The sequence below is a fragment of the Drosophila gunungcola genome (assembly GCF_025200985.1).
Source record: "Drosophila gunungcola strain Sukarami chromosome 2R unlocalized genomic scaffold, Dgunungcola_SK_2 000015F, whole genome shotgun sequence".
Lineage (NCBI taxonomy): Eukaryota > Metazoa > Arthropoda > Insecta > Diptera > Drosophilidae > Drosophila > Drosophila gunungcola.
The window spans coordinates 827,080-842,277 of record NW_026453172.1 but is presented as its reverse complement, the minus strand read 5'-3'; the positions used below and the strand labels follow the sequence as shown (position 1 = coordinate 842,277).

General features: G+C 40.2%; 1 protein-coding gene across 3 annotated transcripts in view; it reads right to left on the bottom strand.

The window, feature by feature from the left end:
• Nucleotides 1–1,207: 1,207 nt before the first annotated feature.
• LOC128256333 (troponin C) overlaps nucleotides 1,208–15,198 on the bottom strand; it is a 48,063-nt gene continuing 34,072 nt past the window's right edge. For all 3 annotated transcript variants that reach the window (XM_052986621.1, XM_052986623.1, XM_052986620.1), the window contains exons 2-4: nucleotides 1,967–1,994; nucleotides 1,512–1,907; nucleotides 1,208–1,449 (exon numbers count right to left, since the gene is read on the bottom strand). In XM_052986621.1, coding sequence (XP_052842581.1) covers nucleotides 1,415–1,449; nucleotides 1,512–1,907; nucleotides 1,967–1,994 — 459 coding nt within the window. In that variant the 3' untranslated portion in view covers nucleotides 1,208–1,414. The remainder of the gene's footprint in view (nucleotides 1,450–1,511; nucleotides 1,908–1,966; nucleotides 1,995–15,198) is intronic.

The window sequence follows — 15,198 nt, the reverse complement described above, 5'->3', positions numbered from 1 at the left end:
GGGCTTGTAGGTCCGGACGGGCTTCCTGGGTGCGTGCTTAAGTTTTGTGCCTATCTATTTGTAAACCGATTCTTAAACTGTTACAATTGTCTACCTCAACATCAGTTTTCCAACTATCTGGAAAGATTCTTTTATTATTCCACTCCATAAAAAGGGAGGAAAGTCGCATGTTAAAAATTATAGAGGTAGTTCTAAATTGTCTGCAATACCTCAAGCATTTGAGCGCGTTTTTACCGCTCATTTGCAATATTTGTGTTCCTCACTAAGGTCTACTAACACGAACCTACTTGAATTTAAATCTATTATAGTTATAGGATTCAATAATAAAATACAGACTGCTGTGATATAACTTCTTTAGTGCCCCAGGGTAGTCATTTGGGACCATTGCTGTTTACTTTATTCATCAATGATCTTTCTGCTGTCATATCGCATTCTCGAGTATTAATGTATGCTGATTTATGAGCTATTTTCTTCATAATATGCCACTGGACCGAATATATTCGGTCAACGATTTAGGAGTTCTTCTTGACGGAAAATTAAAATTCGACTGTCACATAAAGTCTACTGTTAACAAGACTATGAGTGTTCTTGGACTTATTAACCGATGGTCAAAAAAATTTAACGATTCTTATACAACTAAACTATTTTTTACTACCCTTGTTCGTCCTAATTAAGAAAATTGAGCTGCCGTTTTTTGTCCCCACTATCAAGTACACATTGATCGTATTGAGTCGGAACAAACAAAATTTCTTCTTTTCGCCTTCGTGGTTTGAACTAAGATCAAAACGTAAGGTTGCCTTCTTACTTTAGTAGATTACTATTGCATAATTTACCTATATTTATAAATCGTAGAATCATGCTTGGAACTAATTTATACACAATCTTAAATATAATAGTCTATATAATCAAATTTGCATTTCAATCTCCACTTGTTTGTAATGTTTAGAGTGCATCAACGTTGAACAATAATAAAAAGCACAGTAAAAAGTGCTTAGAACTATAACAGCAACGCACTGGTACATCGAAACCAGAACCCAAGCCCGCCCAAGAAGAAATGACTTACCAGACGGTTAACTTAAAAGCAAATGACCCTGTAAATGGGCATCAGTAAAATATAGATTTTATATTTTAAAACTGTCTAAGGGTGAAGATTCGACAAATAAATAAATTAATGTAAAAATAAAAAAAAAAAAAAAAAAGAAAGAACTAAGTTAGTTTCATTTAATAAAGATATTATAACAGGGACGTTTTTATTAGGATGAATAAATTGATTTAAATGTACAAACTACTGCGCGTTCACTTATTTTATAACAGCATTAACCATAATATTGTTAATGTTTTCAATAGTGTTCGATAAAATTTGCTGTTCCATTTTCAAGAATAATTTCGAAAAGGTATTCCGTAGACAAGTGTTTTAGTCATCGCCACCAGTCATTACTTCCATGAATTCTATAATTTAAAAAGTACTCTTAAGAAATTTTAAACAAACCAAAATGTTTGAAATTGTATACCATCAAAGTCAACTGTTCCTGATCCATCTGAATCGATTTCCTCAATCATCATATCTAGATCGTCATTAGTTAATTTATCATCTAGTTCTCTTAGAATTTCACGAAGAACTCCTGTAGTGATATAGCCATTTCCTTCTTTATCGTAAAGGCGAAAAGCTTCTTTCAGTTCAGCCATCATAGCTTCGGCGTCCTCTTCCACAAGAAATCGGGCGGCCAGTGTAGTGAATTCTTCAAATTCAATTTGACCTGATCCATCTTCATCGACTTCAGCAATAATGTCAGCAAGAGTAGCATCGTCAAGTTGGTGACCCAGCATACTAAGAATAGTACCAACCATGGCAGTATTGATGTAACCATTTTTTTCTGGATCAAAAGCATTAAATGCATTGCGTAGTACTATAAGAAAAATTATTCTTCAAAATTAAATAATTGCTTAATTTATTTCAGTTACTTACAAGCAGTTTGTTCTTTAGTCAGTTCATCCTATACAAAGAAAAAAATAAAACTTTTTTACTAGGCAAGAAAAATAATATTGGTTAATGATTTTGAAAAGAAGGAGCAAAGTCCTAAATTTTCCGTTGAAATATTTGAAGGGCCAAAATTACAAGCTAACAGCGGGCTCCACCCCACACCGTCACAAGTTTTTCAAACTTAGTTGCTTAAACTAGAAAATGTTTGGTGTCTCGCTAAACATATACTATAAAATACATATGTTACCCAATAACTGTCCTCTACCATGTTCCAGAGCGGCATAACATAGTTTTGGGACTTGTTGCCGTTAGCGTGGGCGTGGACACATTTTAAAATAAACTTGCACTGCACAGGTATAACTTGAATCTGTTAGTTAAATTCCAAGCTTTTGCCTTTTATAGTTTACAAGATCTCGACGTTGAAGCAGACGAACAGACAGATGGAAATGGCTGGATTGACTTTGATCACTACCAAGAATGTATATGCCTTATACGGTTTGAAATCGCTTCCCTCAACTTGTTACATGCTTTCAACGAATATAGTGTAGTGACCTGATTTCTTATGTATTCTCGCTCGCTACGTTAACGGGCGGCTAGCTCAGAGAGGTTATGGGTTCGTTCCACCAAATTTATATTGGGTTATTGCCTTTGACCAAAGAAAACGCAAGAGTTCTGTTGGGATCGTAACGGTTTTTATTCGTCTACTTATAGAAGCCTCGCTGCTCCTCCGCTACTGCTCCACGTCGTCGTCCTCTGCGGCGTCGCTCCTCGTCGTTGACTGCTTGCTGGTATCTGACTCGTGACGGCTCCTTCGAGACTCTGGATATTATGCGAATCTCACTGTTGGGACCGGCAAGGTGTTTCGCCTAGCAGGTAAAACGAGGTTCTGCCTTTTCGCCTAGCCACCTTTACCGCAGGCTCCCCAAGTTGGTCCGGATTGTGTCGGCAAGGTGTATCGCCTAGCAGGTAGAACTAGGTTCGACGTCTTCGCCCAGCCACCTTTATCGCAGACTCCACGCAAGGACTCCCTAAGCTCAATTTAACCACGACCCAGCACCCGTTGGATCTCAGCGTTGAAGCCTCAGCCTTGTAGACTCTTTGTCGTTTGCCGTCTCGACTTTGCGATCTTGATCCTGGTACTCGGCACCTGATTAACTTGCTACTGGTCTCGCGTACTATTACTTCCTGGTGCGCTGCGCTTGCGCCGTCTTTTTATAGCCTGTGATGGTCCCGTTGTTTCCCTTCTCCAGCTCGCGTGATCGGGTCCAAGGTCCACTGCCGCACCATTAGTTCACTGTGCGTCCTCTTTGTGCGGGTCCGAAGTCCGCCAATTTACCGTTCGACCTTGTTGCCCTTGCCGTGTGAGGGCCCAATGTTCAGCGTGGTACTGTTAATTCACGGTGTCTCCGCTTTGCCCGGGTCCAAGGTCCGTTGTTTACCGTTTGACCTTGTTGCCCTTGACTCCTCCGGCATTCTCGCCTCCTTCGCTGTTGCTAGGCAGCTCTCCTGCATCGGAATTTGTGGGGAGTTTTAAGACTCCTCATAATAGTTTACGATAAAAGTCATATATATTAGTGAGCTTATGAAACTTTTTAATGCTCAGCAGGATATCCGTTGACAAGGAAGAAAAGCTTATGATCTTGTCTTACGCGATTGCTTATGATCTTGTCTTACGCGATTGCTGATGAGACTCCACAATTGCATAGAAAAAACGAAAATCCCCATGAATAGGGGCGATTTTTCCTGCCAGAGGTCCAGCAATAAGGCAGGATTTGCAGCACGTAAGTAACCATACCGGTACCATCGACTACGCCACCGCCTAAACCTCCCTGTGCTACCCTCTTCCAATTGGACAGCTACCGGCAGCTAGCCGTTCGTTGTCCCACATAGGATTGACATAAGAAATGCAACATCAGCACAAGGCAGGATGTTGCTAAACGACATCCACTCGGCAGAGCTCTAGAAAATACTTTGCTAGCATTTATACACCCACACATTCTTTGGCGGAGGTTCGGTTTGAATCTCAAGCCACAATATAACTCGTACGCTTGTATATCATATTTATTTAAATAAGTTATTGTTGTCAATAACCTTTTCTTGTTTATAAAAAATCAGCTAGAGAACCCCTTTTGGGAAGATATTTTTGCTGGGATCAGTCGGGGTAAATGACTCATATACACATTTATTTTACACATTAATTTTAAATGGCACATTACGCGCTGTGAAGTTCATGTCACTTTAAGCCTAATATCAATCTCAAATGTGCCAACGGAATCAGGTTTTAGGTCACCTAGACTTAATTTATTTTGCTAGTCCGTCTGATTCTGAAGCTTAGGTCTTTACAATGATGAATACATATTGAGCGCATGGAACCAGTACCATAAGAATGTTAGGATTTGTTGTTTATCGGGACCTTAATTGAAATGCAAATCTTACATAACCTTTTTATTCAAGTAGACTGCTGTTTATCAACTTACGATCCCTAACCGTTCGTAGCATGGTGCTGACTTTGCTGGGATCGGGGACCCGATCTGCTAAAGCCACTTTTCGATCTGTTAATCTCATTAAGAATGGCCCCCATTGCGCTCTATATTCGCGATACCCAAGCAGAGGGACTCCAAACCATTTACACTGCGGCCGCGAAAGCCAATAAGGAGAAATTGGCAACGATCGCCAACCAAGTCAAGTACGTCCATGCAGCGGGTGGCATTAGCATACGCAACTGGTTATCAGAACTCAGAAGAAATCCTTGACAAACCGGATATAACTGCAAATCCATTAATAGAGGTGTACCACGGAAAAAGCCGGAACATAATGAGTTCGTCTTTAAAAATTAAGATCCCTCGACTGAAACGCAAAGTTCTGGGAGAAGAGACTGAGCAAACAGATCCTTAACAAAACCAACGTGAACCAATGGCACTGGGTGCCAACCAACGATAACCCCGCTGACCTTGCGACAAAATCAACTAGCATCAAAAACGTCGACAAGCGGTCCAGGGGGACCTGTGCGCTCGGCTTAAACTTGGCACAACACAAATGGATATCAGTCAAAGACTGCTTGCCATCCATACCTTACCTCTGCAGTCCATCATAAATGCAGACTGGCGGAGGCTATATCGGGCTCTAGCAACGTTTTTACTCTACTTTGAGCGGTTTTGGCCAGAAGGTGCAACGTGCTCAAACTACTTCGAGGCGTTGCGCACAATGTTATAAGTTTAACTCGAAGATTCAAAGTTAGGATCGGGGTAGATAAATTCATCACAAATCCATCTAATATGTTTGAACTTCTTTCTAAATGACCAAAAGCTAATGCGAGTTCGGGGGGCGCGCCAAAAACAAATCGTCCTGGCATAGTCGGATGGCATCACCACGGGACCGTAAAAAAGCATTCGCAGATCCTGCCAACCAAACAAGACGAATTCATCAAGGAGCTCGCTTAGCAGCCTTTCAACGTTTATTCACATAAGTGGGTATTGATTACTAAGGGGCTCGCACACTCTTTGGATACATCTTCATGTGTGATGATTGTTCTCAATTTTACGGATTGGAGAGGAACGCAGCGAGAAATCTACTTAGATAATGGCACAACTTTTTTCTGCTACCAACGATTTGCGTGTTTTTTGTAGTCAACCGAATCCTTCGATCTTTCCAATATAGCATTATTTATAACCGAAGCGAATTAAACAAAGCATAAGTTTTTACTTAATAGAAGCTTTGTTAACAATAAAGTTAATAGTAACTTATTAACCAGCTATGATATCATTTTAAAATAAAACAATAGAGATACCCGATACTCAGCCAAAAAACTTCAAACTAAGTATTCCTTCTACAAAAAAATCTAAGTTTAGGTGGCGCCATCTGTCGAACTGCATGGACAACACTAGAAGCTAAGTGCGTGCAGGACCCAAACCCCCCGGCTACAGATCTTTCGTTTTGTCTCTCTACTGCAGCGATTACCGTCAAGCGGCCGAGCAGCGACAGAGGGGCGGCAGTGGTGCGGCTGAGCGGCGGCAGAGGACTTCAAGCACCCATTACTTCTAAAATATTTGCACGATTTTAAAAATTGTGTCCACCAACTCTGCAATGCAAATTCCAAATCTCTAGCTTATGTAGTTCCCGAGATCTCGACGTAAATACAGACGGATATTTAGAGTTGTATTGTAATACGATATTATTAATAATCTAGATGATTCGTTTAAATACCTTTCATTAATAGGAAAATGGGCATTAAACTGTACCTCTGGACAAAGCGAATAGAAGCAAAATCATGAAAATAATAATTCGATGATAGTCATTTATTTGTCACGTCATATAACATAATCTAAGAATGAAGAAAACAGCTAAATAGTTTCGAAAAACCCAAACCCTCAACCCTCAGTTCAGTTTATAAAGGAATCTGTTCAGTTTTTTTTAGCTATAGAATTATATTTTAAAAACAAAATTCAACAATTGACTTTCACTGAATTTAATACATACCACCTCAAAATCTATGTTGATCATTTTCCGAATCCGCAAAATGTAACATTTGCCAAGCTAAGCCTACAGAGATGAATGACATTAGGCTCATTAGGCAGCAAGTTTCAGGAAAATATAAATATATTTAATTTTTTTGAAATTAAAACAATTTAATTGCAAAATAGCCCCGCTAGCAGTTCTATTCAAAAATATAAGAGCCCGAAATGCGGCTATTAACGTGCATAATACTGAATTATTATGTTTTAAGTGGTGCTTATTAGCATTTATAGCCAATAAAACTTATGAGAATAACATCAACGATGAAATAATAAGACTGGATTTTTCGGGAATCGAGTTCCAAATTTAAAATAATGGAATACAACTTTTTAAGTAGACAAATTGAACTTCAGCAATAATAATTATGAAATTTATATATATGGAACAAATATTGTTAGACCCACTGTTTGCGCACTTGGCGCTTGAAAGCTTTCGTCCGTTCGCTCTTGCGAATTCGCACCGTCTCTCGCCACCGTAGCATAAGTTAGGTTCTAAGAGAAATTATTGAAATATTAAAGTTAGTGATCAATCGAACGTCGTCGCTTTCGAAATAGTTGTTCTCAAGTTTCGCAAATTAAAATCGTCTCAAACTACTGCAGTCACGAGTTTCCGCGTTGTTAATACAAAACAGTGTTAAATTTTCATGGTGACCCCGACGTGATAGCAGTAGATTTCGCGAGTTGTTCTTATTTTTTTCGGTGAAAAACTATATACATTACCAACAATACCCAAAACCAATTTATCCGTGTCGGTTCGGCCAATAAATTAAATTCAACAATATTTCGTCGCTGGAAATTTTCTGCCGTTCCTTGAGTTGCCCCAGACGTTTCTGCAAATTTAATTGCTTAATTTGCTGCTGCCGCCAAATGGAAGGAAAAAAGGAAGTTGCAATTATCAAGTCGGCCATCCAGGTATAGAGTGCCAAAAGTTGAAAGTTAATCTGTGGCGTTTTGTCAACTGTGTTTTGGCCCATCTTTCAACTTTTTGCATTCGTGTAAAATCGGTAGATAGTGAGCATTCTAACCAAGAAATAAAAATTTGCATGTACTAACAACCAAAATTCTGCAATAAACATAATATATTTCGAATTATGTGTGAATCGAAACAAGCAAATAAAATTCTCGTCGTCGACCCAATTAGTGCGAACTTAATTCCCCCAATTTTCGTCGTAGTGAGCATCAATTTAGGGTGTAAATAAAACAGCTGAAAAAAAAGTGCAAATGGCGGCAATAACTTTCGCCGCAATTTGTCTGAACATTTTCCCGCGCTTTTCAGAATTTTCCTGCGCCTTTCCAATTTTCCCGCGCTTTTCATAATTTTTGCGCGGGTGTTTCGGCGTCAGGTTTATATATTCGTTGCCCTTAGTTATCGGTCAGTGTATCATTCTCCGTTAGCATTTGCCTAGGAAGAGCCGCAATCCGCGTACACATACACACGCACACCGACACCGCTCCCGCTATTTCGAGTTATCTTTGGTCGTTTTCGTTCTCGATCGCTGCAGCAATGCAATTTTCGTTCTGCCTAAACGTTTGTTCGTTTTTTCGGTACGCTTTAACAAATAAATAATTTAATAAAAATAAATATTTGACACCTCTTCGATACCAACCAAATAAATACAAATAAACGCAATGGCAACTAAGGATATCGAAGAGCTTAAACACCAACGAGATGTTTGCATGAAAAGTGTTAACCAGTTCGGTTTTTAACCAGTATCGCCATTTAAAAGAAGCTAAATTATCAGTAAATCCGGGTGAGCTTGAGTGTCGAGAGAGATTCTAAATACGCACATTGAAAATGCTTCACTTTTGCAAAACCAAATAGAAGTGAAAGATACAAAAGATGTATACCGCGAAGAGTTGGAAGAGAGGGCCGTAATGACAAAGTCATTGCTGATTTAGATTTTAAATAAATGCAATCAAAATAATATCGAGAAATCCGCTCCGCCAGCAAATCGCCCGCCTCAATGCCGTCTACCGTTGCTCTCCCAACTTTTAGCGGAAAACACTCCGAATTTAAAAATTTTATAAGCCTTTTCGAAACTTTCGTTGACAAAGATGGCACTTTACACGATATTGAAAAACTCAATCTTTTGATTTCGTGTTTAGCTGGAGACGCTTTAGGAACAGTTAGGGCCTTTTAAGTCACTGCGGAAAATTATCCCAAAGCCCTTGCTAGCCTGAAGCGGGTGTACGATAATGATTGTCTTATTTTTTTTGACAACATATCGACACTTTTTAATTTGCAAAAAATTTCCCAGCCTTCAGCTACAGCCTTGAGAACCCTCATCGACACGGTCACAGCCTGGTATGACTCCTTGCTGTCTATTGGGGATGATAGACGCATTACTAATGCCATTTTAATACATCTGGTAATGAGCAAGGTCGATGCAGGAACTAAAAGAAAATGGGAAGATCAGTTAGATTATACTTCGCTTCCACTTTGTAGCAAATGTGAGGCGGCCTTCAACAGGCGATACCAACACATGGTAGCGGAAGAGGCTTCCAAGCCCAAAACTGTTCAGCAGACCCAATCTAACCCTAAGAAGAATGGAAATAGGAGTTATTCGTTGTCGCTGTCAGGAACGACTCTGTTCAATGCATGTATTGCAACTCAGCTGAACATCAGATTGGAAACTGCGCTTCCTTCGCAGCCCTGACAGTTCAGCAAAGATTCGATTTCGCTAAAAGAGCACCCTTATGCATTAACTGCTTAAGAAAGGGTCACACGGTCAAAAAAGCAAATCGAACAGATGTAGAATGTGCAATTCTTCCCATCACACTTTGCTACACATATATTCCCCAAACACAAATCTCGCGTTGCCACCCCCTTCTCAGCCCACGCTCATGCAGGAGTCTCCATCCACGTCGCATGTTTTGCATGCGAATGCATCGGATCGAGTCATTCCTGCAACTGCTGTTGTGGGCGTCCAAACCAAAAGCGGCGAGTTTGTATTAGCTCGAGCGTTGCTCGACTCTTGTTCACAAATAAATTTTGTGACCGACGAGCTCGCTCAGAGGCTCAAAATTGCAAGAGAGGACGTGTGCATGAGCTTGCGAGGCATTGGTGGAACTAATGCCCAAGCCACAAAAAAAATACACACGAGTCGCGAGTATCGAACAGCCTGTTGTCGTCCGATTTTTAGATTATGAAAAATATTTCTGGTTATCATCCGGATCAAGCGGTGAACAACAGCGGTTGGAGGGTGCCTGAAAATATTCAGTTGGCAGATCCATTCTTCTTCAAGCCCCAAAAAATAGATATGCTTATCGGCGCTGATACATTCTTTGAACTTTTATCTAAGGGCCAGATAAAGCAGGGGCCTGAATTCGCCACTTACAAAAGACAGTTCTCGGCTGGATAGTGTCAGGGAGATGTGCCTCTGTAAACGCTGAAAAAATGGTACATCTCTGCTGCCAGGAGGAAGCGTTGGAGTCAATTGACACAACCCTGCAGAAATTTGGGTCTGTGGAGGACTTGCCGCCCAATATGTTTCACTGGGCCACATGTCCTCCACCAATGACGAAATTCCGAATACTCCGCACTATTTCATTCCGCACCAATGCGTTCTACGGCCACAAAGTACTTCAACTAAGTTGAGAGTAGTTTTCGATGCATCGAGCCGTACTTCCACGCAGGTAGCGTTGAATGACATCTTGATGGTAGGCCCAACTATTCAAGAGGAGCTGTACTCGACTCTGCTTCGGTTTAGATTGCATATGTTTGCCCTTGCGGCCGACGTCAAAAAGATGTATCGAAACTTCCAGTTCATAGTATGGAGACGAGATCCTTCTGAGTCCCTGAAAATCTTTTAATTAAACACCGTTACATATGGAACTTCGCCAGCACCCTTTTTGGCGATTCGGTGTTTTATGCGTCTAGGAGAATTGGCGCAAGCAACTCATCTAAAAGCCGCAAAGGTTATTCAGAATTATTTTTATGTTGACGATTTGTTGACTGGCGCCGGATGCGTTGAGGACCTGCAAAGCCTTCGAGACGAAGTTTTTCAGGTCTTGCAAGAGGCAGGCTTTGAATTGGCAAAGTGGTTTTCAAACTGCCCAAAGTTATCCGCATCTGATAGCGCTGTGGCGTGGTTTGGTTACCGGTTAAAGATTACTTTCAATTTCGGTTGGATGACTTCTTCTTCGCGCGACAAAACAAAATATTTTGTCGGTGACTGCTCGACTTTTCGACCCACTTGGCATCTTGTGTCCTTTGGGTACAAAGGCAAAGATGTTGTTGCAGGAACTGTGGCTTCGAAAATTAGATTGGGAAGAGTCGCTACCGATGCAGTTGCTCACGTCGTGGGAGACGTTTAAAGCGACGCTTCTGCAGCTGCCTAAAATTAAGGTATCGCGATTCGTCAACACAGATCCACAAGTGCCGATTCAAATACATGGTTTTGCTGACGCTTCCATGCGAGCGTATGGAGCGTGCATATACGTTCGAACTCAAACTGCTAAAGGAAAGTTTCTTTATTGACCGCCAAATTGAAAGTATCTCCCCTCAAGACGAAAAATTTGCATCGCCTTGAGCTGTGTGCAGCTCACCTTCTAGCAGATCGCTATAATCGTGTCAGCCCATTGCTCAATTGTCTTATTGAGAATGTTTTTCTGTGGACAGACTCCGAGATCACTTTACACTTGAACAAAACCCATCCCTCGTCGTTGTCGGTTTTTGTTTCGAACAGGGTCGCAGAAATTCAGGAGTGGTCGGAGAAAGCAATTTGGAGACACGTTCCCACGAAAGTCAACCCAGCAGACATAGTGTCCCGAGGATGTGACGTAGAGGAGCTTACAAAGTCCATTTGGTTCGGTGGGTCTTCGTTCTTGCTAGACTCAGAAAATAATTGGCCTGTAAATAGACATTTCGAACTGCCGACTGATGTATAGTCGTAGTCAGGCCAGAGCCAAATTATTTACTTCAGAAAATAGAGTCCTTTTCTTTCCTTTCCTTTTCGCACCTGAAGCTTCTGAAAGTGTTCGTCTGGGTTTTCCGTTTTATTCAAATGTGCAGAAAGGTGTCGAAGCCCTTTGAAAAAAGTATTTCGCCAAGAGAACTGGATTTCGCTTTTGATAAAATTGTCGAAGTTATCAAATTTCACGAATTTAGGGACGACATAAGTAAAATTCGGAAAAATAGACCGGTAGCAACGAATATTCAAAAATTAAACCCTTTTCTTCAGGAAAATAAATTAGATTGGTGCTCCACGACATTGCTACGAGTTGGGGGTCGGCTATTGAATGCTCCTATCCCGTACGAAGCCAAATTCCCGTTGTTGCTGTCCTAAAGCTCACAGTTCGTCAGATCCTATGTGTCATACCTGCACGTAACGAACTGTCACGCTGGCCCACGAGCTCTCGTAAGTCGACTGCGCTAGAAAATCTGGCTAGTTAATGCTCAAGAAGTCTGCCGACGATCAGTTCGGTCTTGCATGCGCTGCTTTCGCTGTAAGCCGCAACTCTTGTCGCAAATTAAGGGAAACTTGCCAGCAGATAGACTTCGAGCTCTCCGCCCGTTCAGCACAACTTATCGTATCCGTGGTAAGCCACCGTACAAGTCGTACGTGGCCTTGTTCGTCTGTTTTGCTTCCAAAGCGGTCAACTCAGAATTAGTGTTTGACCTAACCACTGATGCGTTCTTGTTGGCATTTCAAAGGTTAGCGAGTCGTCGCGGGATTCCGGAGAAGGTGTGGTGCGACAACGCCACCTACTTCGTCGGCGCAAATCGCCACATGAGAGAGTTCCGAGCCCGTTTGGGAAGCAGGAGGGCGGTATCGAAAAATTCGCATCAAAAAAGGATGCGAGTTTGCGTTCATACCGCACAGAGCACCGCACTTCGGCGAACTATGGGAGGCAGGTGTGAAGTCTGCAAAGCACCAGCGGCGCTCCCGGACCAGATCAGCCTGACCTGCTTGCGACGATGGCGAGGTGTCTCGTATCTCAGGCACAGGTTTTGGCAGCGATGGTCCCGGGAGTACATCTCCAGCCTCCAGCAGCGGTCCAAGTGGCACCAGGGGGAGCCCAAGATCGACGTGGGAGCGCTCGTCGTCGTCGCAGAAGACAACCTTCCGCCCCAGCAGTGGAGACTAGGTCGAGTGCAAGCGGTGCACGCCGGCGCCGATAGCAAGGTTCGCGTGGCGGACCTTAGGACGCAGGACGGGGAGTATCGGCGAGCTGTCCACCGACTGGCCCTGTTGCCCGTTCTGGGCTGAAGGTCGTCGTCCCTTCAGAGGGGGCGGTGTTTGCGCACTTGGCGCTTGTATTTGAAATCTCTAGTTGTAGGGCGATTGCGGGAGCCAATAAAGCTTTCGTCCGTTCGCTCTTGCGAATTCGCACCGTCTCTTAATACCGTAGCATAAGTTAGGTTCTAAGAGAAATTATTGAAATATTAAAGTTAGTGATCAATCGAACGTCATCGTAGCCACTCCTTTTCGTCGTCGCTTTCGAAATAGTTGTTCTCAAGTTTCGCAAATTAAAATCGTCTCGAACTACTGCAGTCACGAGTTTTCGCGTTGTTAATACAAAACAGTGTTAAATTTTCACCCACGGTTAAAACAAAATCTGTTTGTTCTTACCACATAAATATAATATATTGGGAATCAACAATAGAACAAGTGTTAAAAGATTGTGCTATTTGCAACATTGAAACTAAAAATCAGGAAGATATCTTGTGATAACTGCTTGTAGTTATTTACAGTTACTTATACTACGCACAATAAACTGGAATGTAGATAAATGCTTCATACTGTTCTGAATCGAATACAACCACATTTTTCTAAGGATATCATAAGAAATTATCCCCTGCGGTGGTTATACATGGTGACATCGAGGCTGTTTTCGAGAGCTATAGAACATGTCAGATCACATCACTACTTCGGCAATAACAAAAGTGCAGAAGCTTTCTGCATGCGAAGTATGGACCTATGAAGGTCTTTACAAAATATGTAACCAAATAATAATGAAATAATCGTTAATTTAATTTTTACAATTGTGTTGGCGAAGGGTCATTTTACAAAATTAGTCGACCCCCAAACAGCCGAATGGAAGCCCAATCGTCAAATTCGAGGAAGTGGGAAATTACTGCATTTGTGAGAAGAAAATCTAGATGATCAACCTGAAAAGATACTACGATCAGTTTTCTGGTAAATACGTATTCTTAATACTACTTAATGCATTTAATACTTTTCTTATGAGTAGGACTTATAAACTTAAGTATAAATTAAGTGATCGTATTTACCTATAGTTTTTCACAATGTGTTTATACAATGATATCGAAGTAAAATGATGTTATATATATATATATATATATATATATAAAGGGAGATAAAATCCGATAAATAGATTTGATCGATATATAGAGGTTATAGAGGTTAATCTCAACTTGGTTTTTATAAGTTTAGAAAAATTTTCGAGCTATGTATGCTTTTATTTTTGGATAAAGTAGAAGTTGAAATTTTTTTTCATTAAAATTTATCTTCTGATGATGATGTGGGATACATGTCAGAAATTGACCTGGAACACCCTCTAGATAGACATGACTCATATAATACATTACCATTCTGTCCAGCAAATAAAGTCCCCATTGAAGAAAAGCAGACAAAACTTTTAGCTGAATAACCAAAAAAAAGTGAATACATAATACATTTAACACAACTTCAAAATCGAGTTTTGCCTTACAAACATTCATGTTGGTTAAAATCTTATATTGATTTAAATATTGGAAAAAAAATTAGCCGAAAAGGATTTTGGAATGTAGTCTCAGTAAAAGACTAAAGCGTTGAAATATTTGGTACAGATTAAGCGGCTATTGAGTTCAAAACATCAAAAATTAAGTACGACAAACCAATATACATAGGAGTTGCTGTATTAGAATTGTCAAAGTTGCTCATAAGTTAAGTTTATTATAATCACAATGGGCGACAGTACATGTAGTGACGATACGCACCAAGAGCGTGTGCATAGGAGACTACTATATACAGCCGTAGAATTGAAAATCTGCTGTCATGGTCCGATCGTAACAAGTAATACACCAATCAAAAGGTTGCATACCAAGACTTTAGGAAAATTAATTGGCTACAAATTATAACAATTTTATAATAAAATACAAATACAAATATGCTTGGATCTGATGCTCCGTTCAAAAGTGTTTGATACTATTAAATACTTGTTTTTAATATTTAAAGAACACAAAATTTTTACGTGACGTTAGTCAGTTTCAAACAATTTTAAGGACTTGCTTTACAATTCTGGCATACTTTTTTTGTGTTGTGCAGCTCGTAACAAAATGTTTTTGAAATACTAGCTTAATTAGCGGGAAATCAATAAAAATTTACCTATTGGGAGCCAGACAACTTTCTCGTTAATTTTTATATCTTTACGTATGGTATATGGGCATCCGTCTGTTTCTACGCAAAGTAGCCTATCAGTCATAAAGTTATTAGTACACCCAGAGAAAAATCATGGTAAATATTTTCACTATAAATTAAACATTTTGTACTGCTTCAACCCCGGACGATGTGATGTTTAATTCAAAGTGTGTTACACTTTTATTTTTATTTTTAAGTATGGACAAATTTAATTTTTAATTTAAGAAAATTTAAAAAAAAATTTTTTTTCCAATAATAAAATAGTCTTTAAAACATCTTTCGATTTATATGCGTATAAGTTGAAAAAAATTGAAGCCAAATTCTGATTGAAATAACAATA